The sequence below is a fragment of the Embiotoca jacksoni genome, unplaced genomic scaffold (assembly GCF_022577435.1).
Source record: "Embiotoca jacksoni isolate LCO1_2020_lvr unplaced genomic scaffold, fEmbJac1.0.p SCAF_55, whole genome shotgun sequence".
In the NCBI taxonomy this organism is placed as follows: domain Eukaryota; kingdom Metazoa; phylum Chordata; class Actinopteri; family Embiotocidae; genus Embiotoca; species Embiotoca jacksoni.
The window spans coordinates 696,899-723,470 of NW_027185409.1; the positions used below are offsets into that span (position 1 = coordinate 696,899).

General features: G+C 41.3%; 2 protein-coding genes across 2 annotated transcripts; both read right to left on the reverse strand.

Annotated features, from left to right (window-relative positions):
* Positions 1-524: 524 nt before the first annotated feature.
* LOC138212405 (myosin heavy chain, fast skeletal muscle-like) lies at positions 525-10,987 on the reverse strand. The gene is made up of 41 exons (XM_069172762.1): positions 10,955-10,987; positions 10,776-10,815; positions 10,155-10,376; positions 9,931-10,074; positions 9,672-9,828; positions 9,555-9,582; positions 9,363-9,474; positions 9,180-9,272; positions 9,030-9,093; positions 8,840-8,938; positions 8,640-8,743; positions 8,384-8,522; positions 8,134-8,252; positions 7,831-7,980; positions 7,562-7,732; positions 7,169-7,469; positions 6,998-7,068; positions 6,827-6,914; positions 6,609-6,726; positions 6,402-6,525; positions 6,053-6,189; positions 5,710-5,965; positions 5,379-5,621; positions 5,098-5,274; positions 4,869-5,014; positions 4,695-4,785; positions 4,202-4,591; positions 3,971-4,097; positions 3,761-3,879; positions 3,478-3,674; positions 3,098-3,281; positions 2,837-3,002; positions 2,627-2,751; positions 2,208-2,516; positions 1,916-2,119; positions 1,703-1,828; positions 1,437-1,607; positions 1,229-1,333; positions 1,040-1,135; positions 793-924; positions 525-624 (listed from the first exon to the last, which is right to left on the reverse strand). The coding sequence occupies exons 3-41, from the start codon at positions 10,359-10,361 to the stop codon at positions 604-606; spliced, it is 5,811 nt and encodes a 1,936-aa protein (XP_069028863.1). The 5' UTR covers positions 10,362-10,376; positions 10,776-10,815; positions 10,955-10,987; the 3' UTR covers positions 525-603.
* A 4,341-nt stretch (positions 10,988-15,328) lies between these two features.
* On the reverse strand, positions 15,329-25,102 carry LOC138212412 (myosin heavy chain, fast skeletal muscle-like). The gene is made up of 39 exons (XM_069172771.1): positions 24,896-25,102; positions 24,672-24,815; positions 24,413-24,569; positions 24,296-24,323; positions 24,104-24,215; positions 23,921-24,013; positions 23,771-23,834; positions 23,581-23,679; positions 23,381-23,484; positions 23,125-23,263; positions 22,875-22,993; positions 22,570-22,719; positions 22,301-22,471; positions 21,908-22,208; positions 21,737-21,807; positions 21,566-21,653; positions 21,348-21,465; positions 21,141-21,264; positions 20,792-20,928; positions 20,449-20,704; positions 20,118-20,360; positions 19,837-20,013; positions 19,608-19,753; positions 19,434-19,524; positions 18,941-19,330; positions 18,710-18,836; positions 18,500-18,618; positions 18,217-18,413; positions 17,837-18,020; positions 17,576-17,741; positions 17,366-17,490; positions 16,947-17,255; positions 16,655-16,858; positions 16,442-16,567; positions 16,176-16,346; positions 15,968-16,072; positions 15,779-15,874; positions 15,532-15,663; positions 15,329-15,363 (listed from the first exon to the last, which is right to left on the reverse strand). Exons 1-39 carry the CDS (start codon positions 25,100-25,102, stop codon positions 15,343-15,345), a joined length of 5,811 nt encoding a protein of 1,936 aa, XP_069028872.1. The 3' UTR covers positions 15,329-15,342.
* Positions 25,103-26,572: the final 1,470 nt, after the last annotated feature.

Sequence of the window (26,572 nt, forward strand, 5' to 3'; positions counted from 1 at the left end):
CTATCAAACTCAAATCTCCTTTTTCTCCCTCTCTGACACTTATTTGCTGTTCTTACATTCTGCAGCGAGATGTCTTTTTTTCACGGCCAAAAGTGACCATTATGGTGGTATTCTCGAATAACACATATAATTGGGCTTTCTAATATTTAAGTGTTACCATTGGCCATGAAAGCTTCTAAATGAGAGCTAATCTTAAATTAAACTATGTTGCACCAATTCCTTTGTTAATGATGGGGTTTGTTTTTTAAATTATGATTACACAAATTGGTGAAACCCTTTTTTTCTCCTCAACAAGGTTTTCCAACTTTTCCTGATGGACCCTAAAGTCCCAAACCTTCATCATAATCAAATCAAATTGTTCTATGACATACATATATTTGAGCGCTGTTGACTTTAAAATGCATGTACATCAAAAATAGTATGCAGCATTCTTCAGTCAAGATTTCCTTAACATTTTGTTAATCTGTGTCTCATTTTTGTCTTTTTTCAGAGCACAATGAAGTCAAAATATCACAGACAGCAAATTATGATCAAAGAATAGTTTATTGTGGTGTGTTTCACATCATATTATATGATTAGAAATGCAACATCATCTGGACTGCTTTACTCAGCTGCTTCTTTGCCCTGTAAAAAGAATGAATGAAGTACAATAAGTACATACACTATATACAAGCGTCCATAAACATTATATTCTGCATACGTATTAAGGTTTGTCTGATTTCAATTTTATGAAGCTCAAGGAAATGACGGTAATATTTTTGGGGGAGTTTCTAATGTCTAAATTATATTTACCTTGCCAGAGTCACGGCTCTTTGCTCTTATCTTGTTGACCTGGGACTCTGCAATGTCAGCACGCTCCTCAGCCTCCTCCAGCTCATGCTGGACCTTCCTGCACTTGGACAGATGAACATTGGCCTGCTCCTCCTGGAAAGTCATAAAAACATTCACATTTTAAAAGTCCACCAAGGTCTTGTTTGTGAAAATAATAAATCACATAATATTCCGTTTTTAGTGTTGAAGATGTAAATGTTGTCCTTACCGCTTCCTCAGCCTGCCTCTTGTAGGCCTTCACCTTGAGCTGCAGCTTGTCAACCAGATCCTGCAGCCTGTTGACGTTCTTCTTGTCCTCCTCAGTCTGGAATAGAAAGATATCGGTATGTGTTTTCATGTAATGGTAAGTATAATATTGTTTTGAATTATACTATGCAAGTTGTTATTGTGGCTGTACCTGATAGGTGAGCTCCTTCACTCTCCTCTCATACTTGCGGACACCCTTAACAGCATCAGCACCACGTCTCTGCTCACCCTCAACCTCTGTCTCCAGCTCACGAACCTTCAGAGAACCAGAAACATTCATACATTATTTAGAATCTGGGGATCTTGCATGTTTCCATACATTTAACCAACGGCGAGAAATCCTGTCATTGTTATCATACCCTGCTCTCAAGTTTCTGGAGCTGCTTCTTGCCACCCTTCATGGCCAGATTCTCAGCCTCATCCAGGCGGTGCTGCAGGTCCTTAACAGTGACCTCCAGGTTCTTCTTCATCCTCTCCAGGTGAGCACTGGTGTCCTGCTCCTTCTTCAGCTCCTCAGCCATCATAGCAGCCTAGAATAGCATAGTAACATATCATTTCAGTTAGAAATGTGATGAGAACAAGTTCAGTCTGGGTATTATAATGAACACATGAAATTGAAACGTACATCAGTGATGGCCTTCTTGGCTTTGTCCTCTGCATTCCTGGCTTCCTGAACAGTGTCATCGACTTCACTCTGGACCTGAACCAGGTCACTCTCGAGCTTCTTCTTGGTGTTGATAAGGCTTGTGTTCTGAAAGATTAAAAATGAGTTATTTCTTACCATCGTCATAGTTTAGGTTTGTGTAGATTGTGTAGAAATGTTTCAACAAATGTTCACCTGAGAGTGCAGAAGTCCAACACGCTCACTGGCATCCACCAGCTCCTGCTCAGCGACTTTGCGACTTCTCTCTGTCTGTTCCAGAGCAGCTCTGAGTTCCTCAATTTCAGCAACCATGAGACCGTTCCTGCGGTCCACCATAGCAGCCTGTTCCTTGAGGTCTTCCTGACCTCTGACGGCATCATCAAGGTGCAGTTGAGCATCCTAGAGAAAACAAACAAAGGTTAAATATCACAACGTAGCTACCTTGACTATTGTCAAGCTCCAAGCAACGGCTCTATGTGTCGTATACCTTTAACTGTGCCTGCACATTCCTCAGCTGCTTCTGGGACTCAGCAGCCTGGCGATTGGCATGACTCAGCTGAATCTCCATCTCATTCAGGTCTCCCTCCATCTTCTTCTTGATTCTCAGGGCATCGTTCCTGCTCCTGACCTCAGAGTCCAGAGTGCTCTGCATTGAGTCAGTCACCCTCTGGCTGTTCCTCTTGATCTGCTCCATCTCTTCATCCTTCTCTGCCAGCTTCCTGTCGACCTCACCCTTGATCTGGTTGAGCTCCAGCTGGACACGCAGGATCTTAGACTCCTCATGCTCCAGAGTTCCCTAATGATATCGAGGAATACAGTATTCATCTCTGCTTTAGTACCATTTATAATATATTTTTAAGACTGTAAACTTCTTTTCAGAGGATTTCTATCGAGACAAAGATTTACCTCAGCCTCCTCAAGAGCTGTCTGGATCTCAGACTTCTCTGTCTCCACCTGCTTCTTGGACTTCTCCAGCTCGTGGATGCTCTTACCAGTCTCACCAATCTGTTCAGTCAGATCAGAGATCTCCTCTGAAGAGAGATGTTTAATATTGGTTAGTCTTGAATGTAAAACATGAATAACACGATATGAGGGCACAATCGAGCAGGAACTCACGTTGCAGGTTCTTGTTTTCACGCTTCATGGTCTCAAGATGATCCAGGGACTCCTCGTAAGAGTTCTTCATCTTGAAGAGTTCAGTTCCAAGAGAACGAGCCTCCTTCTGAGCTCCCTCAAGCTCGGCCTGACCCTCCTCAAACTTCTGCTTCCACTCTGCCAACACCTGAAAACCACAATTTTACAGTTGAGTTATATATCCACACAGTGAAAATGATTTTTCCGAGTTCATGTCTTGGTCGCCCAAAGTGAAGATGTTACCTTGTCAAAGTTCCTCTGCTTCTTGTCCAGGTTGGCGGCCAGCCCGTTAGCTCTCTCCACATCAATCATGAGGTCCTCCACTTCACTCTGGAGTCTCTGTTTGGTCTTCTCCAGAGAGGCACACTTGGAGTTCACAGCCTCAATCTGTTCCTCAGCCTCCTGAAGACGCTGAGCCAGCTTTTTCCTTTAAAAATAAAAAGTCAGATTTATCTGTTGTACAAACTACAAATGTGTACCATTTTCCCTGATATTTTTAACAAGTTAAGAAGAATAACGAGTTAAATTGTTTTAAATATTTTGATGCAAGAACGACAATTTTTTAGTCAAACTACGCTATAATGCTGAAGTTCTAGCCATTTCATTGCTTGAATGTTACTGACTTGGCCTCCTCAAGCTCCTCAGTACGCTGGATAGCATCAGTTTCGTATTTTGCTCTCCACTGAGCCACCTCGCTGTTGGCCTTGGACATTCCACGCTGCAGCTCAGCCTTGGCCTCCTGCTCCTCCTCAAACTGTTCCCTCAGCAGATCACAGTCATGACGGGCTGATTGCAGTCCATGGGCAAGAGCGTTCTTGGCCTGGTATACGACATAAAATGTAATGCTGAAAATTCTAAATTGATAACAAATGATACCAATGCACACATAACCCAATGTTTTCTTACCTTAACTTCCTCCTCGGTCTGTCTCTTCAGCTCCTCAATCTGTTGTGTGAAGGCCTGTTTGCCTCTGGTCAGCTGGGACACAAGGCCTTCCTTCTCCTCTACTTGACGGCCAAACTCACCTTTTGTGAAAATGGTCAACAAAAATTTGTTTGTGTTTAGTTTCTCGGTCAAACTTAATAGCACTGCGGGTAATCGCTGTCTTGTACTTACCATTTTCTGTCAGGAGACGTGCTTTCTGGCCACTCAAGTCATTGATCTGACGGACATTTTCATCATTCTTGGTCTTCAGTTCACTAAGTTGGTCCTCAAGAGTACGGCACATCTTTTCAAGATTTCCCTAATGAGGAAAAGAGAAATGAAATCAATGATAAGATTTTATGAATATGAATTAGTGTTTTATTGTAATTTAGGTATTAAAATAGAATTGAATGAATTGGGTACCTTTGCTTTGGCAACTGCCTCCATGTTGCTGGAGAGGTCATCAATCTCCATCTTGTACTCGCTCTTTTCCTTCTCAAGCTTCTGCTTGACACGCTGCAGGTTGTCGATCTGCTCTCCCAGCTCAGCAACGCTGTCAGCCTGCTTCTTGCGCAGAGCAGCAGCAGTGGCTTCATGCTGCAGAGTAGACTCCTCCAGGTCACGACGGACCTTCTGGAACTCAGCCTCACGCTTCTTGTTCATCTCAATCTGAGCAGCAGTGGCACCACCGGCCTCCTCCAGCCTCTCACTGATCTCCTCAAGTTCCCTGGACAGGTCAGCTCTCTGCTTCTCAACCTTGGCACGAGCAGCGCGCTCAGCCTCAATCTCCTCTTCCAGCTCCTCAATGCGGGCCTGTTAGGTGTAGATATGTTGTCTTTCAGTAAAGTTTCAAATTCAAATAACAAAGTTGAAAATTTATGGAAGAATGTAATACGTGACACAATGTACAAGTTACCTGGAGCTCCTTGATCTTCTTCTGAAGCTGAGCGCCCATGGACTGCTCATCCTCAATCTTGCTCAGGAGCTGGCTGACTTCGAAGTCCTTCCTGTAAGAATAATAACGTGCATAGTAAGAGTTCATCCATGCAAAGAGAAGATGTGTAGAAACACAATGGTGTCACTTAGTTACTTCTTAATTTTCTCGTCAGACTGCTGCTTGTCGTTCTCAAGATCCATGATGGATTCCTGGGCCAGTTTCAGATCACCCTCCAGCTTTCTCTTGGCTCTCTCAAGGTCCATACGAAGCTTCTTCTCTTGCTCCAGGGAACCCTCAAGCTGCACATTGATATCGGCTTGTTAGTATCAGTAGTATCAGAAGAGAATCTTGTTTGCCAATCGAAGTAAGTTTTGAAACTTACATCATCGACTTGCTGCTCCAGCTTGGTCTTGGCCTTGGTCAGAGTGTTGACTTTGTCTTCCTCAGCCTGCAGGTCATCAAGAGTCTGCTGATGAGCCTCCTGAAGGGCTTTCTTCTCCTTGGTCAGCTTGGCAATGCTCTCATCCTGAGAGGCCATCTCCTCCGTCAGGTTCTTCACCTACATTTGCAAGAAAGAACATTTATGAGAAAGATTGAATTATTTCATGAATACAGAATTGTTGGATTGTATTTGATTTGCCAGGTGTATTCAAATGTACAGACCTTGTTCTCAGTGGCATGCTTCTCCTTTTCCACTTTGGCCAAGGTAAGCTCCAGATCATCAATGTCCTTCTTGAGCTCAGAGCATTCATCCTCCAGCTTTCTCTTCTTGGCAGTAAGCTCGGCATTGATTTCCTCTTCATCTTCCAGTCTCTCAGTTGTCTCTTTGAGTTTGGCCTCCATCTGGATCTTGCTCTTGATAAGTCCCTCACATCTCTCCTCAGCATCACACAGATTCTCCCCTTCCTAGTTTACATTAGAAAAGGATGTTAATACATTAACATTTCATCGACACAAAATAAAATGGCACAGCTTTCTCTTGACATCTACTTACAGATGCTACTTGCAGCTGCAGATCGTTCTTCTCCTGCAGAAGAGAAACCATCTTCTCCTCAAGTTCCTTCTTCTTGGCCAAAGCAGTAGCCAAGTCGGTTTTCATCTTATCATAGTTCTCCTTCATCTGCTGTAACTCTTTCTCAGTTTCAGCACTCTTCAGGAGAGGCTTGATCTTGTAGTACACCTTCATCCATGGCCAATGTTTGACATTCATGAATGAGCGGATATTGTACTGGATGGTATAGATGGCCTCCCTGTGGACAAGAAGTTTCTGTTATAGACAAAAGTTTTTCTTTTTTATTCCTAACATGTGTTTTCAGAATTTTCTTTTTTCAACATGCCTCCTCTCCATCATCTTGACAAATTCCTTTCTCATGACGTAGCCACGGGCGAGAGCCTGAGTCATTGTGACCAGAGCTGCCAGCTTTTCATCTCTCATCTCCTCAAGGGTACCCAGCAGACCAGCCTTGAAGAACACCTTAATAATAACAGAAAATAAAAAAGGATGATTACAGCGTGAAGTTGAACTTAACAACCAACTTGTACAAGGTTTACATTTGCACTCAATTCAAGAAAGTGACTTTTCAGATATCCTACAAATTTACTGATAAACAAACAAACAGGAGAAGAAAGTCAACCTCCTTGTCAATTACACATAATAAGACAATACAAGGAACTCAGGGTTCTTACCTTGGTTGTTCCGAATCTGTACTCATCATGAGGAACATCAATTGATCCCAGCAGCTTCTCTGCAGCCTTCTTGTTGTCAATGAACTGGCCCTCAGGGATGACACTGGCATTCAGTACCTTGTATCTATTATGAAAGAGTAAATGATTAGTGTGAGCATTTTCTTATCATAGTTTGCATCAAAATTTAGATGTAAACATATATTTTACCTCTGTTTGAAGTCAGCATAGAGGATTCTGCTGGGGAAACCTTTTCTGCAAATTCTAATACCCTCCAGCACACCGTTACACCTCAGCTGGTGGATGACCAGGAAGTTCTCCATCAGACCTTAAGAATTGAAATTAGTTATTTATTACTGTGAATACATAGTGAAAAAAACCATAAAATAAACCACTCCTCAGAAATGATTGAGATCATGTTCTGATACCTGGAGTCTTGGACTCATTGGGAATCAGGCAACGCACAAAGTGAGGATGGGTGCTCCTCAAGTTGGTCATCAGCTTGCCCAAGTTCTCCTGTAGGTACAGAGTGATGAAAATTTGTCATGAATCATAACTAATGTGAAAATAAGTATCTTTTAACATTCTTGAAACCTCACCCTGAACTGTGAAGACACAGTCTGCATAGAACCACCCTTCTTCTTGCCTCCCTTCTTTGCACCACCGGTCTCTGTTTTTCAGGAGATTTTAAATGGAAACTTTGTTAGACAAACAAGAGTGTGTATTAACACACAAAAATATATTTGAGTTCACTTTATCAAACCTATTACCTTCAACAACGGGAGGATAAAGTAAAGCCAGCAGTTTAACTGGAGACTTCTGGTACAGTTGAACAACAGAATCGTTCAGTGGGTCCTTGTTTTTGTCCAGCCAGCCAGTGACGTTGTAGTCCACAGTACCAGCATAGTGCACAAGGGAGAAGTGGGCCTCAGGCTTTCCCTTGACGGGCTTTGGCTTCTCAAATGCTTTGTTTTTGCCAAGATGCTGGTCATACAGCTTGTTCTTGAAGGAAGTGTCAGAGGCCTTGGGGAACATGCACTCCTCTTCAAGGATGGAGAAGATACCCATGGGCTTTATGAAAGGGGAAAGAGATATGATGTGAAATGACAGTCTTCTATCATAAGAACAATTACATACAACACAATCATGAACTGGGTGTGTACCTTCTCAATCAGCTCAATGCAGGCAGCCAAGTCCATGCCGAAGTCAATGAATTCCCAGATGATACCCTCCTTCTTGTACTCCTCTTGCTCCAGAACGAACATATGGTGGTTGAAGAACTGTTGCAGTTTCTCATTGGTGAAGTTGATGCACAGCTGCTCCATGCTGTTGTACTGTGATTGGTCAATAAATTAGCATTATCTCTTGTAGGCAATAATAAACATGGAGTCATGAAGGTATCCACAGCTATATTGTTGGGTAAGAACCTTACATCAAAGATTTCAAAGCCAGCAATATCCAGGACACCAATGAAGTAGTTCCTCTGCTGCTTAGTGTCCAACATCTGGTTGATACGGATGACCATCCACAAGAACATCTTTTCATAGATGGACTTGGCCAGGGCAGGCACAGAGTTCATGACCTAAATAAAAACAAGAACATGATTAATATCAACATTCAGTGCAAAACTGATTTAAAGTATCAATGAACTGAACACTCATTTCTTTTCTCAAACAATCTTTGTTCTACGTTATGTCACTGGAACTAACAAAAGTATAATATAACTCATGATTACCTGAGGTACAGTCTGTCCCTTGGTGACAAGCTCATTTCCGACCTTCACTCTGGGATAGCACAGAGCCTTCAGCATGTCAGCGGAGTTCAGGCCCAACAAATAAGCAACCTTGTCAGCCTCTGAAAATAGTCATTTAGAGTTATTACTTGTAGTATGTGACAGTGATCATCCATCACAATGAACAGAAACCAGTCTGATTAAGAACTTCAGTACTGTTGTACTGCAGTTTGATATCACACTGAGTACTCACCCTCTGTGCCATCAGGCTCAGCCTGCTCCTCACGCTGCTTCTGCTTGAACTTCATGTTACCATGGTGAAGAACAGCACCAGTCATCTTGTAGATGCTCATTTTCTCCTCATTACTGAAGCCCAGGATATCAATAGCGTTCTATTCAAAAGAGGTATCCATGTGAATTACAGTCACATCAGAGAACACTTTTGAAAAGCAATTTCAGTCACTTCTTAAACACACAATTTAACTGAGATTTGAGTTCTGATCACTCACATCAGTAGCTTCCAGCTCAACTTTGTCATCAATGCTGGCCACAGTGATCTGACCCATACTGCACATGGGGAAGTCGTAGGGATTTGTTGTGATGAGACACAAGTCTGAAAATCAAGAAAGGGAGAAATGATCAATATGTTTGATGTTTAATATGAAAACTGTGATAAGGTTAACATTGTGCAACAACTCAGTCTGCCTACCAATCAGCTCAGGCTTGTGGGCAGTCATCATCTGGTAGAAGATGTGGTAGCCTCTCTCATCGGGAAGCTGGAATGTCACTCTAGACTTCTCCAGCAGATCTGCATATTTCATTCATAAAACACTCAAGTCACAATTTGCCCCACCTTCAGACTGAGTCATATGTATTCACATTGATAATTTGTCACTTACAAGTCTCAATATCAGCACTAGCCAGTTTGCCAGTAGTGCCGAAATGGATTCGGATGAATTTACCCTGTTTGGAACAAGTGAATTGTTAAAGTAGCTACATGAGCAATGTTTAACAAAAGTTCTCTCTTTTAGAAACGGCTCCATACTTACGAAACGAGAGGAGTTGTCATTCCTAACAGTTTTGGCATTACCATAAGCCTCCAGCAGAGGATTGGCTGCAATAATCTGATCCTCCAGGGAACCCTATAATCCACATTTCAAAAATATGTCAGAAAGGACTTTTCTCCGGGAAATATTTTCAAAAATGTCATAATTCTTATCACCATAACATACCCCCCCCATCTTGTTAGTGATTTCCTTCTTCTTGTCTCCACCAACTGAGATGGTGGCAAAGTACTGGATGACACGCTTTGTGTTCACAGTCTTTCCGGCACCAGATTCTCCACTGGGTATAGAAAGAGACTTGTAAGATTTTGATCAACATATTTAATTACATTGAACGAAGACACCAAATGTGATACTTACGTAATCAGGACAGACTGATTCTCCCTATCTGTTAAAATGAGAATCAGAAAAATGTACAATGTATGTCTTTAAAAATCACTTCATATATTAACAAATTTCTTAGTGTTTTGAACATACCAGTAAGCATGAACTGATAAGCGTTGTCAGAGACTGAGAAGATGTGGGGTGGAGCCTCCATACGCTTCTTGCCTCTGTAGGCATTGACAACTTCAGAGTCGTACACTGGAAGCCACTTGTAGGGGTTCACAGTTGCGCAGAACAACCCAGAGTAGGTCTAAAAGTTATTATAGAATGTCAAAATTAATGACAATTTACATTTCCTGCAGCGAAAGTCATTTTCAATATTCGTCTTTGCTCATCGGGCAGGTTGTCTTACGTAGATCATCCATGCTGCATAACGCTCTTTGAGATTGTACAGCACAGAGGCTTCATTGAGATGGGTCATCATGGCCATGTCCTCAATTTTGTCGTACTTGGGAGGGTTCATTGGAGTGACGTCCTCTTCTTTAACTGTCCTCTCCTGCAACACAACATCGGTCACAATGAGAACAGATTTAACACATTTAACCCCAAGTTGAGTCTGACATTCATGATACCAACCTCCTTAGTGTCCAGGGTTTGGACAGTGACTTTGCCACCATCTTTCTTGATGATTGTTCCCTTCACGTAGAGTTCTTTGACATCAACTACGTAGCATGCGCTCTTGGCATCAAAGGGTTTGCTTTGAGCCTCAATCCTCTCCTTCTCAGGCTTCCGGAGGTAAACGGCAGCCTTGCCATAATAGGCCATCTCAGCGTCTGTACTCATGGTGCTGGTTTATGTCTGTGAAGCAAGTCAAAGAATAACAATCTTAGACATTTTTTACCAACAGAAAATTCCATATCATGTTATTTACTAGAAACATCCCTGGTGGTGGTTTATGTCTGTGAGGTTGTAACAAATAAGTGTTATCTTAGTTAAATGTATTAAAACTACTGTCTTCAGATCATGGAACTGAACAGCCCAGAATAACTGGGTTCTGGTATCTAATGAACATATGTCCAGCCAAGTTAATACATGTCCATCATCACAAGTTACTTGACTTCTTCCCATTCAAAATTACTCCCTCGAGTCAATGCATAATATTAACATTATTTAGTTTTACAAAAGTAAATCAACAAAAATTTTAAGTGTTTCTTATGCATTATAGTAAAACTTTAAATATTGTAAAGTTGTTCATACCTGGCCCTTTTTCTGCCAAGTCTGTTCTAATTCCACAATTCTGTTGAAAACATATAACATATAACATAAAAATTGAAAACACAGGTTTGTTAATATAACTAATTGATTCATGCATTAAAGTAATGTCCCAAATAATGACGAGATTAAACAGTTCTAAAGTAGACAGAGGATGAGCCTACCACAAGCAGGAGTCTTCCAGGATCCTCCACCACAAACTCTTGTCTTCTGTTGGACTCCTTATATTCAATCCAGCCGGCCTACTCAGCAAAAGTTAATACGGGAGAAAGGCCAAATGTGGTATGGATATCATTTGGACCAGACATCCAATCGAAACATGTGGCACGGGTTCATGAATCACATATTATAGAGCGTATCCGTTTGCATTTCACTGGCTCATTTTTAGAGCCCTTGAGGCTATTTTCTGCTTCTGTCCATGTATGCGCTCTAATAATTCAAAATGGTACTTGATTTTTTTGGGAATATGTAAATCATCGAGGCAAAAGTTTTTTGTTTTATTTTATTGTTGACAAACTCTTCAACGGGTGGCACGGTGGTGCAGTGGTTAGCACTGTCACCTCACAGCAAAAAGGTTCCGGGTTCAAATCCGGTCCTGGGCTTTTCTGTGCGGAGTTTGCATGTTCTCCCTGTGCTTGCGTGGGTTCTCTCCGGGTTCTCCGGCTTCCTCCCATCATCCAAAAACATGCACCTCATGTCAAGTTACCTGGCGCCGCGCTCGTTGCAGCCTGCTGCAGCAGCTCCCCCCTGAGAGCCCCCCTGCTGTAGTGAAGCAATTTCCCCTTGGGGATTAATAAAGTGTTTAAAATCAAAATCAAAAGTATTCCAAAACACGTCCTACTGATGTGCCAAATAGAGCAAGATGGGAAACTAACTATACATTTTTGATTTTTATACTTAAGCACAGAATGTGGAAAAAAACATTCTTAGAGCAGTTTAGAAGCTCCAGGAAAATGCTGGTGTGGGCGAGATTAGTCACTTACCAGCTGCCAAATTCTCAATTTGATTGATGTGCTCCAACTAGTGGATATCCTGGATTATATAGTAGATAACACATTAAGATATCTTGGATTCAAAACATATTCGTTTAAAAGATGAACATCATGTGTAACTCTACAAGAACAGATGGAAGCTTAATCGGATAATCATTTATTATAGGTGAAAATCAGAGCAACATTTACCGTATTTCAAACATTTCAGCGTTACCCCACAGACTTTGGAAGGGTCACCCTTTATTTTTCGAAATGTTGTTTGAATAATATTTTTGTTTTTCTTTACTTGCTACACTGTGAATAGTAACTGAAAGCAAAGACTAATAATTGGTGTGCCATGCTATACTGAACTATACTATGATATAATACATACTATGTCAAAATAATGAATACATTGAACGGTGGATTATACTGCAGGAATGCTTTGAGTGATAGTGAACTTTTTTTGAATGTGTTATACTTAGACTTCTTTTTTTTCTGTCTCAAGGTCATTGGTCAAGGTCAAGGTCATTGTTGGAATCCATTGTTGCTGTCAGCAATCCAAGTTGACTACAGCTGCCATCCTGGTCCACAAATATGCGCAAGTTAAATGGTTGAATGTTGACATTGTAGCCTACTGGTGTGTATTTGAGTGGTGGAGTGCAGTTTTCAATTCAATTCAATTCAATTTTATTTATTTATATAGCCCCCAATCACAACACAGGTTCTTTCATGGAATTTTACACATTAAAGTCCTTACAGCAGAACTTTACAACATTATACAGAGAAACCCAACAATTCAACAATTCCCACATAAGCTCGGAGGGAAAAATTCTCCTCTGTAAGGAAGAAAAACCTCCAACAGAGGGAAGGAACAACTCCGTCTTAACAGGAAGTAACATCTGACAGCAGTAACACCAGGTAAGATCTGGCTGTGATGCCCGCACACCCCAAAATGTTTGCTTATTGGGAACATGCTCCTCTAGCACCAATACCTCAGACGTTAATGATCAGGCGCCGTATTCACAAAGATTCTTCGAATCCTTTTGGAGAGCTCTTAGCCTAAACAAAATTTATCTAAGAGTCTTAGCTTAGGAGTGATTTGGGAAACTTCTCAGACCAACTCTGAGTAAGGAAAGGACAGAAACCCTTATCTTCGTGAGGAGGTGTGGTTGACCCTGTTTCTATGTGCGACTCTTTTTAAAAGATGTGATTGGTTGATCTAAAAAAAAAAAAAAAAAATGCACTCTTGGTGAGAAAGGGCACAGAATGGACAGTGACATCCAGTGGAAATATAATTAACTGAATGCCAATACAAGGCTGTGAAAGTCCTGTTTTTGTTTGTGTGATCACTGCAGATGAAAGTAAAATAATAGTCAAAATGGGCTTTCTGTTAAATATCCCTATCAAACTCAAATCTCCTTTTTCTCCCTCTCTGACACTTATTTCCTGTTCTTACATTCTGCAGCGAGATGTATTTTTTTCACGGCCAAAAGTGACCAGTATTCTCGAATAACAAATATAATTGGGCTTACTAATCTTTAAAAGTGTTACCATTGGCCATGAAAGCTTCTAAATGAGAGCCAATCTTAAACTATATTGCACCAATTCATTTATGTTAATGATAGTTTGTTTTTTTGAGTTATGATTACACAAATTGGTGAACCCCCTTTTTTCTCCTCAACCAGGTTTTCCAACTTTTCCTGATGGACCCTAAAGTCCCAAACCTTCATCATAATCAAATCAAATTGTTCTATGACATACATACAGTGGTGTGAAAAAGTGTTTGCCCCCTTCCTTATTTCCAATGTTTTTGCATGTCTGTCACACTTAAATGTTTCAGATCATCAAACAAATTTCAATATTAGTCAAAGATAACACAAGTAAACACAAAATGCAGTTTTTAAATGAAGGTTTTTATTATTAAAGGAGAAAAAAAAAATCCAAACCCACATGGCCCTGTGTGAAAAAGTGTTTGCCCCCTCCTGTTAAATCATAACTTATCACACCTGAGTTCAATTTCTCTAGCCACACCCAGGCCTGATTACTGCCACACCTGTTCTCAACCAAGAAATCACTTAAACAGGACCTGCCTGACAAAGTGAAGTAGATCCTCAAAAGATAGACATCCAAAGAAATTCAGGAACAAATGAGAAAGAAAGTAATTGAGATCTATCAGTCTGGAAAAGGTTCTAAAGCCATTTCTAAAGCTTTGGGACTCCAGCGAACCACAGTGAGAGCCATTATCCACAAATGGAGAAAAAAATGGAACAGTGGTGAACCTTCCCAGGAGTGGCCGGCCGACCAAAATTACCCCAAGAGCGCAGCGATGACTCATCCGAGAGATCACAAAAGACCCCATAACAACATCCAAAGAACTGCAGGCCTCACTTGCCTCAGTTAAGGTCAGTGTTCATGACTCCACCATAAGAAAGAGACTGGGCAAAAATGGCTGAATGGCAGAGTTCCAAGACCAAAACCACCACTGAACAAAAAGAACTTTAAGGCTCGTCTCATTTTTGCCAGAAAACATCTTGATGATCCCCAAGACTTTTGGGAAAATACTGTGGACTGACGAGACAAAAGTTGAACTTTTTGGAAGGTGTGTGTCCCATTACATCTGGCGTAAAAGTAACACCGCATTTCAGAACAAGAACCTCATACCAACAGTAAAATACGGTGGTGGTAGTGTGATGGTCTGGGGCTGTTTTACTGCTTCAGGACCTGGAAGACTTGCTGTGATAAATGGAACCATGAATTCTACTGTCTACCAAAAAATCCTGAAGGAGAATGTTCGGCCATCTGTTCGTGACCTCAAGCTGAAGCGAACTTGGGTTCTGCAGCAGGACAATGATCCAAAACACACCAGCAAGTCCACCTCTGAATGGATGAAGAAAAACAAAATGAAGACTTTGGAGTGGCCAAGTCAAAGTCCTGACCTGAATCCTATTGAGATGCTGTGGCATGACCTTAAAAAGGCGGTTCGTGCTCGAAAACCCTCCAATGTGGCTGAATTACAACAACTCTGTAAAGATGAGTGGGCCAAAATTCCTCCACAGCGCTGTAAAAGACTCATTGCAAGTTATCACAAACGCTTGATTGCAGTTGTTGCTGCTAAGGGTGGCCCAACCAGTTATTAGGTTTAGGGGGCAAACACTTTTTCACACAGGGCCATGTGGGTTTGGATTTTTTTTTCTCCCTTAATAATAACAACCTTCATTTAAAAACTGCATTTTGTGTTTACTTGTGTTATCTTTGACTAATATTTAAATTTGTTTGATGATCTGAAACATTTAAATGTGACAGACAAAAAAATAAGAAATCAGGAAGGGGGCAAATACTTTTTCACCAATGTATATTTGAGCGTTGTTGACTTTAAAATGCATGTACATCAATAATAGTATGCTGCATTCTTCAGTCAAGGTTTCCTTAATTTTGTTAATCTGTCTCATTTTTGTCTTTTTTCAGAGCACAATGAAGTCAAAATATCACAGACAGAAAATTATGATCAAAAAATAGTTTATTGTGGTGTGTTTCACATCATATTATATGATTAGAAATGGACCTTCATCTGGACTGCTTTACTCAGCTGCTTCTTTGCCCTGGAAGAAGAATGAATGAAGTACAATAAGTACATACACTATATACAAGCGTCCATAAACATTATATTCTGCATACGTATTAAGGTTTGTCTGATTTCAATTTTATGAAGCTCAAGGAAATGACGGTAATATTTTTGGGGGAGTTTCTAATGTCTAAATTATATTTACCTTGCCAGAGTCACGGCTCTTTGCTCTTATCTTGTTGACCTGGGACTCTGCAATGTCAGCACGCTCCTCAGCCTCCTCCAGCTCATGCTGGACCTTCCTGCACTTGGACAGATGAACATTGGCCTGCTCCTCCTGGAAAGTCATAAAAACATTCACATTTTAAAAGTCCACCAAGGTCTTGTTTGTGAAAATAATAAATCACATAATATTCCGTTTTTAGTGTTGAAGATGTAAATGTTGTCCTTACCGCTTCCTCAGCCTGCCTCTTGTAGGCCTTCACCTTGAGCTGCAGCTTGTCAACCAGATCCTGCAGCCTGTTGACGTTCTTCTTGTCCTCCTCAGTCTGGAATAGAAAGATATCGGTATGTGTTTTCATGTAATGGTAAGTATAATATTGTTTTGAATTGTACTATGCAAGTTGTTATTGTGGCTGTACCTGATAGGTGAGCTCCTTCACTCTCCTCTCATACTTGCGGACACCCTTAACAGCATCAGCACCACGTCTCTGCTCACCCTCAACCTCTGTCTCCAGCTCACGAACCTTCAGAGAACCAGAAACATTCATACATTATTTAGAATCTGGGGATCTTGCATGTTTCCATACATTTAACCAACGGCAAGAAATCCTGTCATTGTTATCATACCCTGCTCTCAAGTTTCTGGAGCTGCTTCTTGCCACCCTTCATGGCCAGATTCTCAGCCTCATCCAGGCGGTGCTGCAGGTCCTTAACAGCGACCTCCAGGTTCTTCTTCATCCTCTCCAGGTGAGCACTGGTGTCCTGCTCCTTCTTCAGCTCCTCAGCCATCATAGCAGCCTAGAATAGCATCGTAACATAACATTTCAGTTAGAAATGTGACGAGAACAAGTTCAGTCTGGGTATTATAATGAACACATGAAATTGAAACGTACATCAGTGATGGCCTTCTTGGCTTTGTCCTCTGCATTCCTGGCTTCCTGAACAGTGTCATCGACTTCACTCTGGACCTGAACCAGGTCACTCTCGAGCTTCTTCTTGGTATTGATAAGGCTTGTGTTCTGAAAGATTAAAAATGAGTTATTTCTTGCCATCATCATAGTTTAGGTTTGTGTAGATTGTGTAGAAATGTTTCAACAAATGTTCACCTGAGAGTGCAGAAGTCCAACACGCTCACTGGCATCCACCAGCTCCTGCTCAGCGATTTTGCGACTTCTCTCTGTCTGTTCCAGAGCAGCTCTGAGTTCCTCAATTTCAGCAACCATGAGACCGTTCCTGCGGTCCACCATAGCAGCCTGTTCCTTGAGGTCTTCCTGACCTCTGACGGCATCATCAAGGTGCAGTTGAGCATCCTAGAGAAAACAAACAAAGGTTAAATATCACAACGTAGCTACCTTGACTATTGTCAAGCTCCAAGCAACGGCTCTATGTGTCGTATACCTTTAACTGTGCCTGCACATTCCTCAGCTGCTTCTGGGACTCAGCAGCCTGGCGATTGGCATGACTCAGCTGAATCTCCATCTCATTCAGGTCTCCCTCCATCTTCTTCTTGATTCTCAGGGCATCGTTCCTGCTCCTGACCTCAGAGTCCAGAGTGCTCTGCATTGAGTCAGTCACCCTCTGGCTGTTCCTCTTGATCTGCTCCATCTCTTCATCCTTCTCTGCCAGCTTCCTGTCGACCTCACCCTTGATCTGGTTGAGCTCCAGCTGGACACGCAGGATCTTCGACTCCTCATGCTCCAGAGTTCCCTAATGATATCAAGGAATACAGTATTCATCTCTGCTTTAGTACCATTTATAATATATTTTTAAGACTGTAAACTTCTTTTCAGAGGATTTCCATCGAGACAAAGATTTACCTCAGCCTCCTCAAGAGCTGTCTGGATCTCAGACTTCTCTGTCTCCACCTGCTTCTTGGACTTCTCCAGCTCGTGGATGCTCTTACCAGTCTCACCAATCTGTTCAGTCAGATCAGAGATCTCCTCTGAAGAGAGATGTTTAATATTGGTTAGTCTTGAATGTAAAACATGAATAACACGATATGAGGGCACAATCGAGCAGGAACTCACGTTGCAGGTTCTTGTTTTCACGCTTCATGGTCTCAAGATGATCCAGGGACTCCTCGTAAGAGTTCTTCATCTTGAAGAGTTCAGTTCCAAGAGAACGAGCCTCCTTCTGAGCTCCCTCAAGCTCGGCCTGACCCTCCTCAAACTTCTGCTTCCACTCTGCCAACACCTGAAAACCACAATTTTACAGTTGAGTTATATATCCACACAGTGAAAATGATTTTTCCGAGTTCATGTCTTGGTCGCCCAAAGTGAAGATGTTACCTTGTCAAAGTTCCTCTGCTTCTTGTCCAGGTTGGCGGCCAGCCCGTTTGCTCTCTCCACATCAATCATGAGGTCCTCCACTTCACTCTGGAGTCTCTGTTTGGTCTTCTCCAGAGAGGCACACTTGGAGTTCACAGCCTCAATCTGTTCCTCAGCCTCCTGAAGACGCTGAGCCAGCTTTTTCCTTTAAAAATAGAAAGTCAGATTTATCTGTTATACAAACTACAAATGTGTACCATTTTCCCTGATATTTTTAACAAGTTAAGAAGAATAACGAGTTAAATTGTTTTAAATATTTTGATGCAAGAACGACAATTTTTTAGTCAAACTACGCTATAATGCTGAAGTTCTAGCCATTTCATTGCTTGAATGTTACTGACTTGGCCTCCTCAAGCTCCTCAGTACGCTGGATAGCATCAGTTTCGTATTTTGCTCTCCACTGAGCCACCTCGCTGTTGGCCTTGGACATTCCACGCTGCAGCTCAGCCTTGGCCTCCTGCTCCTCCTCAAACTGTTCCCTCAGCAGATCACAGTCATGACGGGCTGATTGCAGTCCATGGGCAAGAGCGTTCTTGGCCTGGTATACGACATAAAATGTAACGCTGAAAATTCTAAATTGATAACAAATGATACCAATGCACACATAACCCAATGTTTTCTTACCTTAACTTCCTCCTCGGTCTGTCTCTTCAGCTCCTCAATCTGTTGTGTGAAGGCCTGTTTGCCTCTGGTCAGCTGGGACACAAGGCCTTCCTTCTCCTCTACTTGACGGCCAAACTCACCTTTTGTGAAAATGGTCAACAAAAATTTGTTTGTGTTTAGTTTCTCGGTCAAACTTAATAGCACTGCGGGTAATCGCTGTCTTGTACTTACCATTTTCTGTCAGGAGACGTGCTTTCTGGCCACTCAAGTCATTGATCTGACGGACATTTTCATCATTCTTGGTCTTCAGTTCACTAAGTTGGTCCTCAAGAGTACGGCACATCTTTTCAAGATTTCCCTAATGAGGAAAAGAGAAATGAAATCAATGATAAGATTTTATGAATATGAATTAGTGTTTTATTGTAATTTAGGTATTAAAATAGAATTGAATGAATTGGGTACCTTTGCTTTGGCAACTGCCTCCATGTTGCTGGAGAGGTCATCAATCTCCATCTTGTACTCGCTCTTTTCCTTCTCAAGCTTCTGCTTGACACGCTGCAGGTTGTCGATCTGCTCTCCCAGCTCAGCAACGCTGTCAGCCTGCTTCTTGCGCAGAGCAGCAGCAGTGGCTTCATGCTGCAGAGTAGACTCCTCCAGGTCACGACGGACCTTCTGGAACTCAGCCTCACGCTTCTTGTTCATCTCAATCTGAGCAGCAGTGGCACCACCGGCCTCCTCCAGCCTCTCACTGATCTCCTCAAGTTCCCTGGACAGGTCAGCTCTCTGCTTCTCAACCTTGGCACGAGCAGTGCGCTCAGCCTCAATCTCCTCTTCCAGCTCCTCAATGCGGGCCTGTTAGGTGTAGATATGTTGTCTTTCAGTAAAGTTTCAAATTCAAATAACAAAGTTGAAAATTTATGGAAGAATGTATTACGTGACACAATGTACATGTTACCTGGAGCTCCTTGATCTTCTTCTGAAGCTGAGCGCCCATGGACTGCTCATCCTCAATCTTGCTCAGGAGCTGGCTGACTTCGAAGTCCTTCCTGTAAGAATAATAACGTGCATAGTAAGAGTTCATCCATGCAAAGAGAAGATGTGTAGAAACACATTAGTGTCACTTAGTTACTTCTTAATTTTCTCGTCAGACTGCTGCTTGTCGTTCTCAAGATCCATGATGGATTCCTGGGCCAGTTTCAGATCACCCTCCAGCTTTCTCTTGGCTCTCTCAAGGTCCATACGAAGCTTCTTCTCTTGCTCCAGGGAACCCTCAAGCTGCACATTGATATCGGCTTGTTAGTATCAGTAGTATCAGAAGAGAATCTTGTTTGCCAATCGAAGTAAGTTTTGAAACTTACATCATCGACTTGCTGCTCCAGCTTGGTCTTGGCCTTGGTCAGAGTGTTGACTTTGTCTTCCTCAGCCTGCAGGTCATCAAGAGTCTGCTGATGAGCCTCCTGAAGGGCTTTCTTCTCCTTGGTCAGCTTGGCAATGCTCTCATCCTGAGAGGCCATCTCCTCCGTCAGGTTCTTCACCTACATTTGCAAAAAAGAACATTTACGAGAAAGATTGAATTATTTCATGAATACAGAATTGTTGGATTGTATTTGATTTGCCAGGTGTATTCAAATGTACAGACCTTGTTCTCAGTGGCATGCTTCTCCTTTTCCACTTTGGCCAAGGTAAGCTCCAGATCATCAATGTCCTTCTTGAGCTCAGAGCATTCATCCTCCAGCTTTCTCTTCTTGGCAGTAAGCTCGGCATTGATTTCCTCTTCATCTTCCAGTCTCTCAGTTGTCTCTTTGAGTTTGGCCTCCAGCTGGATCTTGCTCTTGATAAGTCCCTCACATCTCTCCTCAGCATCACACAGATTCTCCCCTTCCTAGTTTACATTAGAAAAGGATGTTAATACATTAACATTTCATCGACACAAAATAAAATGGCACAGCTTTCTCTTGACATCTACTTACAGATGCTACTTGCAGCTGCAGATCGTTCTTCTCCTGCAGAAGAGAAACCATCTTCTCCTCAAGTTCCTTCTTCTTGGCCAAAGCAGTAGCCAAGTCGGTTTTCATCTTATCATAGTTCTCCTTCATCTGCTGTAACTCTTTCTCAGTTTCAGCACTCTTCAGGAGAGGCTTGATCTTGTAGTACACCTTCATCCATGGCCAATGTTTGACATTCATGAATGAGCGGATATTGTACTGGATGGTATAGATGGCCTCCCTGTGGACAAGAAGTTTCTGTTATAGACAAAAGTTTTTCTTTTTTATTCCTAACATGTGTTTTCAGAATTTTCTTTTTTCAACATGCCTCCTCTCCATCATCTTGACAAATTCCTTTCTCATGACGTAGCCACGGGCGAGAGCCTGAGTCATTGTGACCAGAGCTGCCAGCTTTTCATCTCTCATCTCCTCAAGGGTACCCAGCAGACCAGCCTTGAAGAACACCTTAATAATAACAGAAAATAAAAAAGGATGATTACAGCGTGAAGTTGAACTTAACAACCAACTTGTACAAGGTTTACATTTGCACTCAATTCAAGAAAGTGACTTTTCAGATATCCTACAAATTTACTGATAAACAAACAAACAGGAGAAGAAAGTCAACCTCCTTGTCAATTACACATAATAAGACAATACAAGGAACTCAGGGTTCTTACCTTGGTTGTTCCGAATCTGTACTCATCATGAGGAACATCAATTGATCCCAGCAGCTTCTCTGCAGCCTTCTTGTTGTCAATGAACTGGCCCTCAGGGATGACACTGGCATTCAGTACCTTGTATCTATTATGAAAGAGTAAATGATTAGTGTGAGCATTTTCTTATCATAGTTTGCATCAAAATTTAGATGTAAATATATATTTTACCTCTGTTTGAAGTCAGCATAGAGGATTCTGCTGGGGAAACCTTTTCTGCAAATTCTAATACCCTCCAGCACACCGTTACACCTCAGCTGGTGGATGACCAGGGAGTTCTCCATCAGACCTTAAGAATTGAAATTAGTTATTTATTACTGTGAATACATAGTGAAAAAAACCATAAAATAAACCACTCCTCAGAAATGATTAAGATCATGTTCTGATACCTGGAGTCTTGGACTCATTGGGAATCAAGCAACGCACAAAGTGAGGATGGGTGCTCCTCAAGTTGGTCATCAGCTTGCCCAAGTTCTCCTGTAGGTACAGAGTGATGAACATTTGTCATGAATCATAACTAATGTGAAAATAAGTATCTTTTAACATTCTTGAAACCTCACCCTGAACTGTGAAGACACAGTCTGCATCGAACCACCCTTCTTCTTGCCTCCCTTCTTTGCACCACCGGTCTCTGTTTTTCAGGAGATTTTAAATGGAAACTTTGTTAGACAAACAAGAGTGTGTATTAACACACAAAAATATATTTGAGTTCACTTTATCAAACCTATTACCTTCAACAACGGGAGGATAAAGTAAAGCCAGCAGTTTAACTGGAGACTTCTGGTACAGTTGAACAACAGAATCGTTCAGTGGGTCCTTGTTTTTGTCCAGCCAGCCAGTGACGTTGTAGTCCACATTACCAGCGTAGTGCGCTAGGGAGAAGTTGGCCTCAGGCTTTCCCTTGACGGGCTTTGGCTTCTCAAATGCTCTGTTTTTGCCAAGATGCTGGTCATACAGCTTGTTCTTGAAGGAAGTGTCAGAGGCCTTGGGGAACATGCACTCCTCTTCAAGGATGGAGAAGATACCCATGGGCTTTATGAAAGGGGAAAGAGATATGATGTGAAATGACAGTCTTCTATCATAAGAACAATTACATACAACACAATCATGAACTGGGTGTGTACCTTCTCAATCAGCTCAATGCAGATAGCCAAGTCCATGCCGAAGTCAATGAATTCCCAGATGATACCCTCCTTCTTGTACTCCTCTTGCTCCAGAACGAACATATGGTGGTTGAAGAACTGTTGCAGTTTCTCATTGGTGAAGTTGATGCACAGCTGCTCCATGGTGTTGTACTGTGATTGGTCAGTAAATTAGCATTATCTCTTGTAGGCAATAATAAACATGAAGTCATGAATGTATCCACAGCTATATTGTTGAGTGAGAACCTTACATCAAAGATTTCAAAGCCAGCAATATCCAGGACACCAATGAAGTAGTTCCTCTGCTGCTTAGTGTCCAACATCTGGTTGATACGGATGACCATCCACAAGAACATCTTTTCATAGATGGACTTGGCCAGGGCAGGCACAGAGTTCATTACCTAAATAAAAACAAGAACATGATTAATATCAACATTCAGTGCAAAACTGATTTAAAGTATCAATGAACTGAACACTGTCATTTCTTTTCTCAAACAATCTTTGTTCTACGTTATGTCACTGGAACTAACATAAGTATAATATAACTCATGATTACCTGAGGTACAGTCTGTCCCTTGGTGACAAGCTCATTTCCGACCTTCACTCTGGGATAGCACAGAGCCTTCAGCATGTCAGCGGAGTTCAGGCCCAACAAATAAGCAACCTTGTCAGCCTCTGAAAATAGTCATTTAGAGTTATTACTTGTAGTATGTGACAGTGATCATCCATCACAATGAACAGAAACCAGTCTGATTAAGAACTTCAGTACTGTTGTACTGCAGTTTGATATCACACTGAGTACTCACCCTCTGTGCCATCAGGCTCAGCCTGCTCCTCACGCTGCTTCGGCTTGAACTTCATGTTACCATGGTGAAGAACAGCACCAGTCATCTTGTAGATGCTCATCTTCTCCTCATTACTGAAGCCCAGGATATCAATAGCGTTCTATTCAAAAGAGGTATCCATGTGAATTACAGTCACATCAGAGAACACTTTTGAAAAGCAATTTCAGTCACTTCTTAAACACACAATTTAACTGAGATTTGAGTTCTGATCACTCACATCAGTAGCTTCCAGCTCAACTTTGTCATCAATGCTGGCCACAGTGATCTGACCCATACTGCACATGGGGAAGTCGTAGGGATTTGTTGTGATGAGACACAAGTCTGAAAATCAAGAAAGGGAGAAATGATCAATATGTTTGATGTTTAATATGAAAATTGTGATAAGGTTAACATTGTGCAACAACTCAGTCTGCCTACCAATCAGCTCAGGCTTGTGGGCAGTCATCATCTGGTAGAAGATGTGGTAGCTTCTCTCATCGGGAAGCTGGAATGTCACTCTAGACTTCTCCAGCAGATCTGCATATTTCATTCATAAAACACTCAAGTCACAATTTGCCCCACCTTCAGACTGAGTCATATGTATTCACATTGATAATTTGTCACTTACAAGTCTCAATATCAGCACTAGCCAGTTTGCCAGTCGTGCCGAAATGGATTCGGATGAATTTACCCTGTTTGGAACAAGTGAATTGTTAAAGTAGCTACATGAGCAATGTGTAACAAAAGTTCTCTCTTTTAGAAACGGCTCCATACTTACGAAACGAGAGGAGTTGTCATTCCTAACAGTTTTGGCATTACCATAAGCCTCCAGCAGAGGATTGGCTGCAATAATCTGATCCTCCAGGGAACCCTATAATCCACATTTCAAAAATATGTCAGAAAGGACTTTTCTCCGGGAAATATTTTCAAAAATGTCATAATTCTTATCACCATAACATACCCCCCCCATCTTGTTAGTGATTTCCTTCTTCTTGTCTCCACCAACTGAGATGGTGGCAAAGTACTGGATGACACGCTTTGTGTTCACAGTCTTTCCGGCACCAGATTCTCCACTGGGTATAGAAAGAGACTTGTAAGATTTTGATCAACATATTTAATTACATTGAACGAAGACACCAAATGTGATACTTACGTAATCAGGATAGACTGATTCTCCCTATCTGTTAAAATGAGAATCAGAAAAATGTACAATGTATGTCTTTAAAAATCACTTCATATATTAACAAATTTCTTAGTGTTTTGAACATACCAGTAAGCATGAACTGATAAGCGTTGTCAGAGACTGAGAAGATGTGGGGTGGAGCCTCCATACGCTTCTTGCCTCTGTAGGCATTGACAACTTCAGAGTCGTACACTGGAAGCCACTTGTAGGGGTTCACAGTTGCACAGAACAACCCAGAGTAGGTCTAAAAGTTATTATAGAATGTCAAAATTAATGACAATTTACATTTCCTGCAGCGAAAGTCATTTTCAATATTCGTCTTTGCTCATCGGGCAGGTTGTCTTACGTAGATCATCCATGCTGCATAACGCTCTTTGAGATTGTACAGCACAGAGCCTTCATTGAGATGGGTCATCATGGCCATGTCCTCAATTTTGTCGTACTTGGGAGGGTTCATTGGAGTGACGTCCTCTTCTTTAACTGTCCTCTCCTGCAACACAACATCGGTCACAATGAGAACAGATTTAACACATTTAACCCCAAGTTGAGTCTGACATTCATGATACCAACCTCCTTAGTGTTCAGGATTTGGACAGTGACTTTGCCACCATTTTTCTTGATGATTGTTCCCTTCACGTAGAGTTCTTTGGCATCAACTACGTAGCAGGCGCTCTTGGCATCAAAGGGTTTGCTTTGAGCCTCAATCCTCTCCTTCTCAGGCTTCCGGAGGTAAACGGCAGCCTTGCCATAAATAGCCATCTCCTTGTCTGTACTCATGGTGCTGGTTTATGTCTGTGAAGCAAGTCAAAGAATAACAATCTTAGACATTTTTTACCAACAGAAAATTCCATATCATGTTATTTACTAGAAACATCCCTGGTGGTGGTTTATGTCTGTGAGGTTGTAACAAATAAGTGTTATCTTAGTTAAATGTATTAAAACTACTGTCTTCAGATCATGGAACTGACCAGCCCAGAATAACTGAGTTCTGGTATCTAATGAACATATGTCCAGCCAAGTTTATACATGTCTATCATCACAAGTTACTTGACTTCTGCCCATTAAAAATTACTCCCTCGAGTCAATGTATAATATTAACATTATTCAGTTATAACAAAAGTAAATCAACAAAAATTTTAAGTCTTTCATATGAATTATAGCAAAACTTTAAATATTGTAAAGTTGTTCATACCTGGCCCTTTTTCTGCCAAAAGTATTTTTTTCTTCCAAAATCCTGTTGAAAACATACATGTATTTAAATTTTTAAAGAAAGTTTTAAAGCACAGATTTGTTAATATAAGTAATTGATTCATGCATTAAAGTAATGTCACAAATAATGACTAGATTAAACAGTTCTAAAGTAGACAGAGGATGAGCCTACCACAAGCAGGAGTCTTCCAGGATCCTCCACCACACATTCCTGTCTTCTGTTGGAGTCTTTATATTCAACCCAGCCAGCCGACTCAGCAAAAGTTAAAATGGGCGAAAGGCCAAATGTGGTATGGATATCATTTGGACCAGACAGCCAATCGAAGCATGTGGCACTGGTCCATGAATCGTATATAATTGATTTCAATCAGAAAGGCCTTTTTTATTTCCCTAAACAGTTTTTTACAAGATGATAACTGTTTTTGAAAAAACAAATGTCTTATTTGTAAACACAATTCAAGGTAACACATCAACCCAAATGAAAGGAATAGAAAGGGGCAGGAGTTCACAAGAACAATTTTAGTTTTTGCATGACTTATAATTGCATATATATATATATATATATATATACATAAATGCAGACTGGTACAGAATTTATTCTTCAGTTGTCAATGTCCTATACAGATTAAGGAATACATATGCTTCAGTTTTAAAAAACACAGCTGTCTCCCCAGGCTCCGTATTAGGTCGCGTTTCACTGCCTCATTTTTACGGGCTTTGAGGCTATTTTCTGCTTCTGTCCATGTATGTGCTCTAATTATTCAACACGGTACTTGATATTTTTTTTTGAAAGGTACTAACACAGCGCTGTATTATTCATCGCTATTGCCATTTGGAAATATGTAAATCATCTAAACAAAAGTTTTTTGTTTTATTTTATTGTTGACACATTCTCTTCAAGTATTCCAAAACATGTCCTACTGATGTGCCAAATAGAGCAAGATGGAAAACTAACAATAATTTATGATTCTTATACTTAAACACAGAATGTGGCAAAAAAAAAATATTCTTAGAGCAGTTTAGAAGCTCCAGGAAAAT

Bases quoted from the DNA above. Each gene is read 5' to 3' on its own strand.
- LOC138212405 (XM_069172762.1), bottom strand. From the start codon at position 10,361: ATGAGTACAGACGCTGAGATGGCCTATTATGGCAAGGCTGCCGTTTAC. The intron at 7,733-7,830 runs GTAAGGTTCTTA...GACCAATCACAG, and splicing joins CTGGCTTTGAAATCTTTGAT to TACAACAGCATGGAGCAGCT. The intron at 2,517-2,626 runs GTAAATCTTTGT...CGATATCATTAG, and splicing joins CAGCTCTTGAGGAGGCTGAG to GGAACTCTGGAGCATGAGGA.
- LOC138212412 (XM_069172771.1), bottom strand. From the start codon at position 25,102: ATGAGTACAGACAAGGAGATGGCTATTTATGGCAAGGCTGCCGTTTAC. The intron at 21,466-21,565 runs GTATCAGAACAT...TCAATTCTTAAG, and splicing joins CAATGAGTCCAAGACTCCAG to GTCTGATGGAGAACTCCCTG. The intron at 19,331-19,433 runs GTAACATGTACA...TACACCTAACAG, and splicing joins AGAAGATCAAGGAGCTCCAG to GCCCGCATTGAGGAGCTGGA.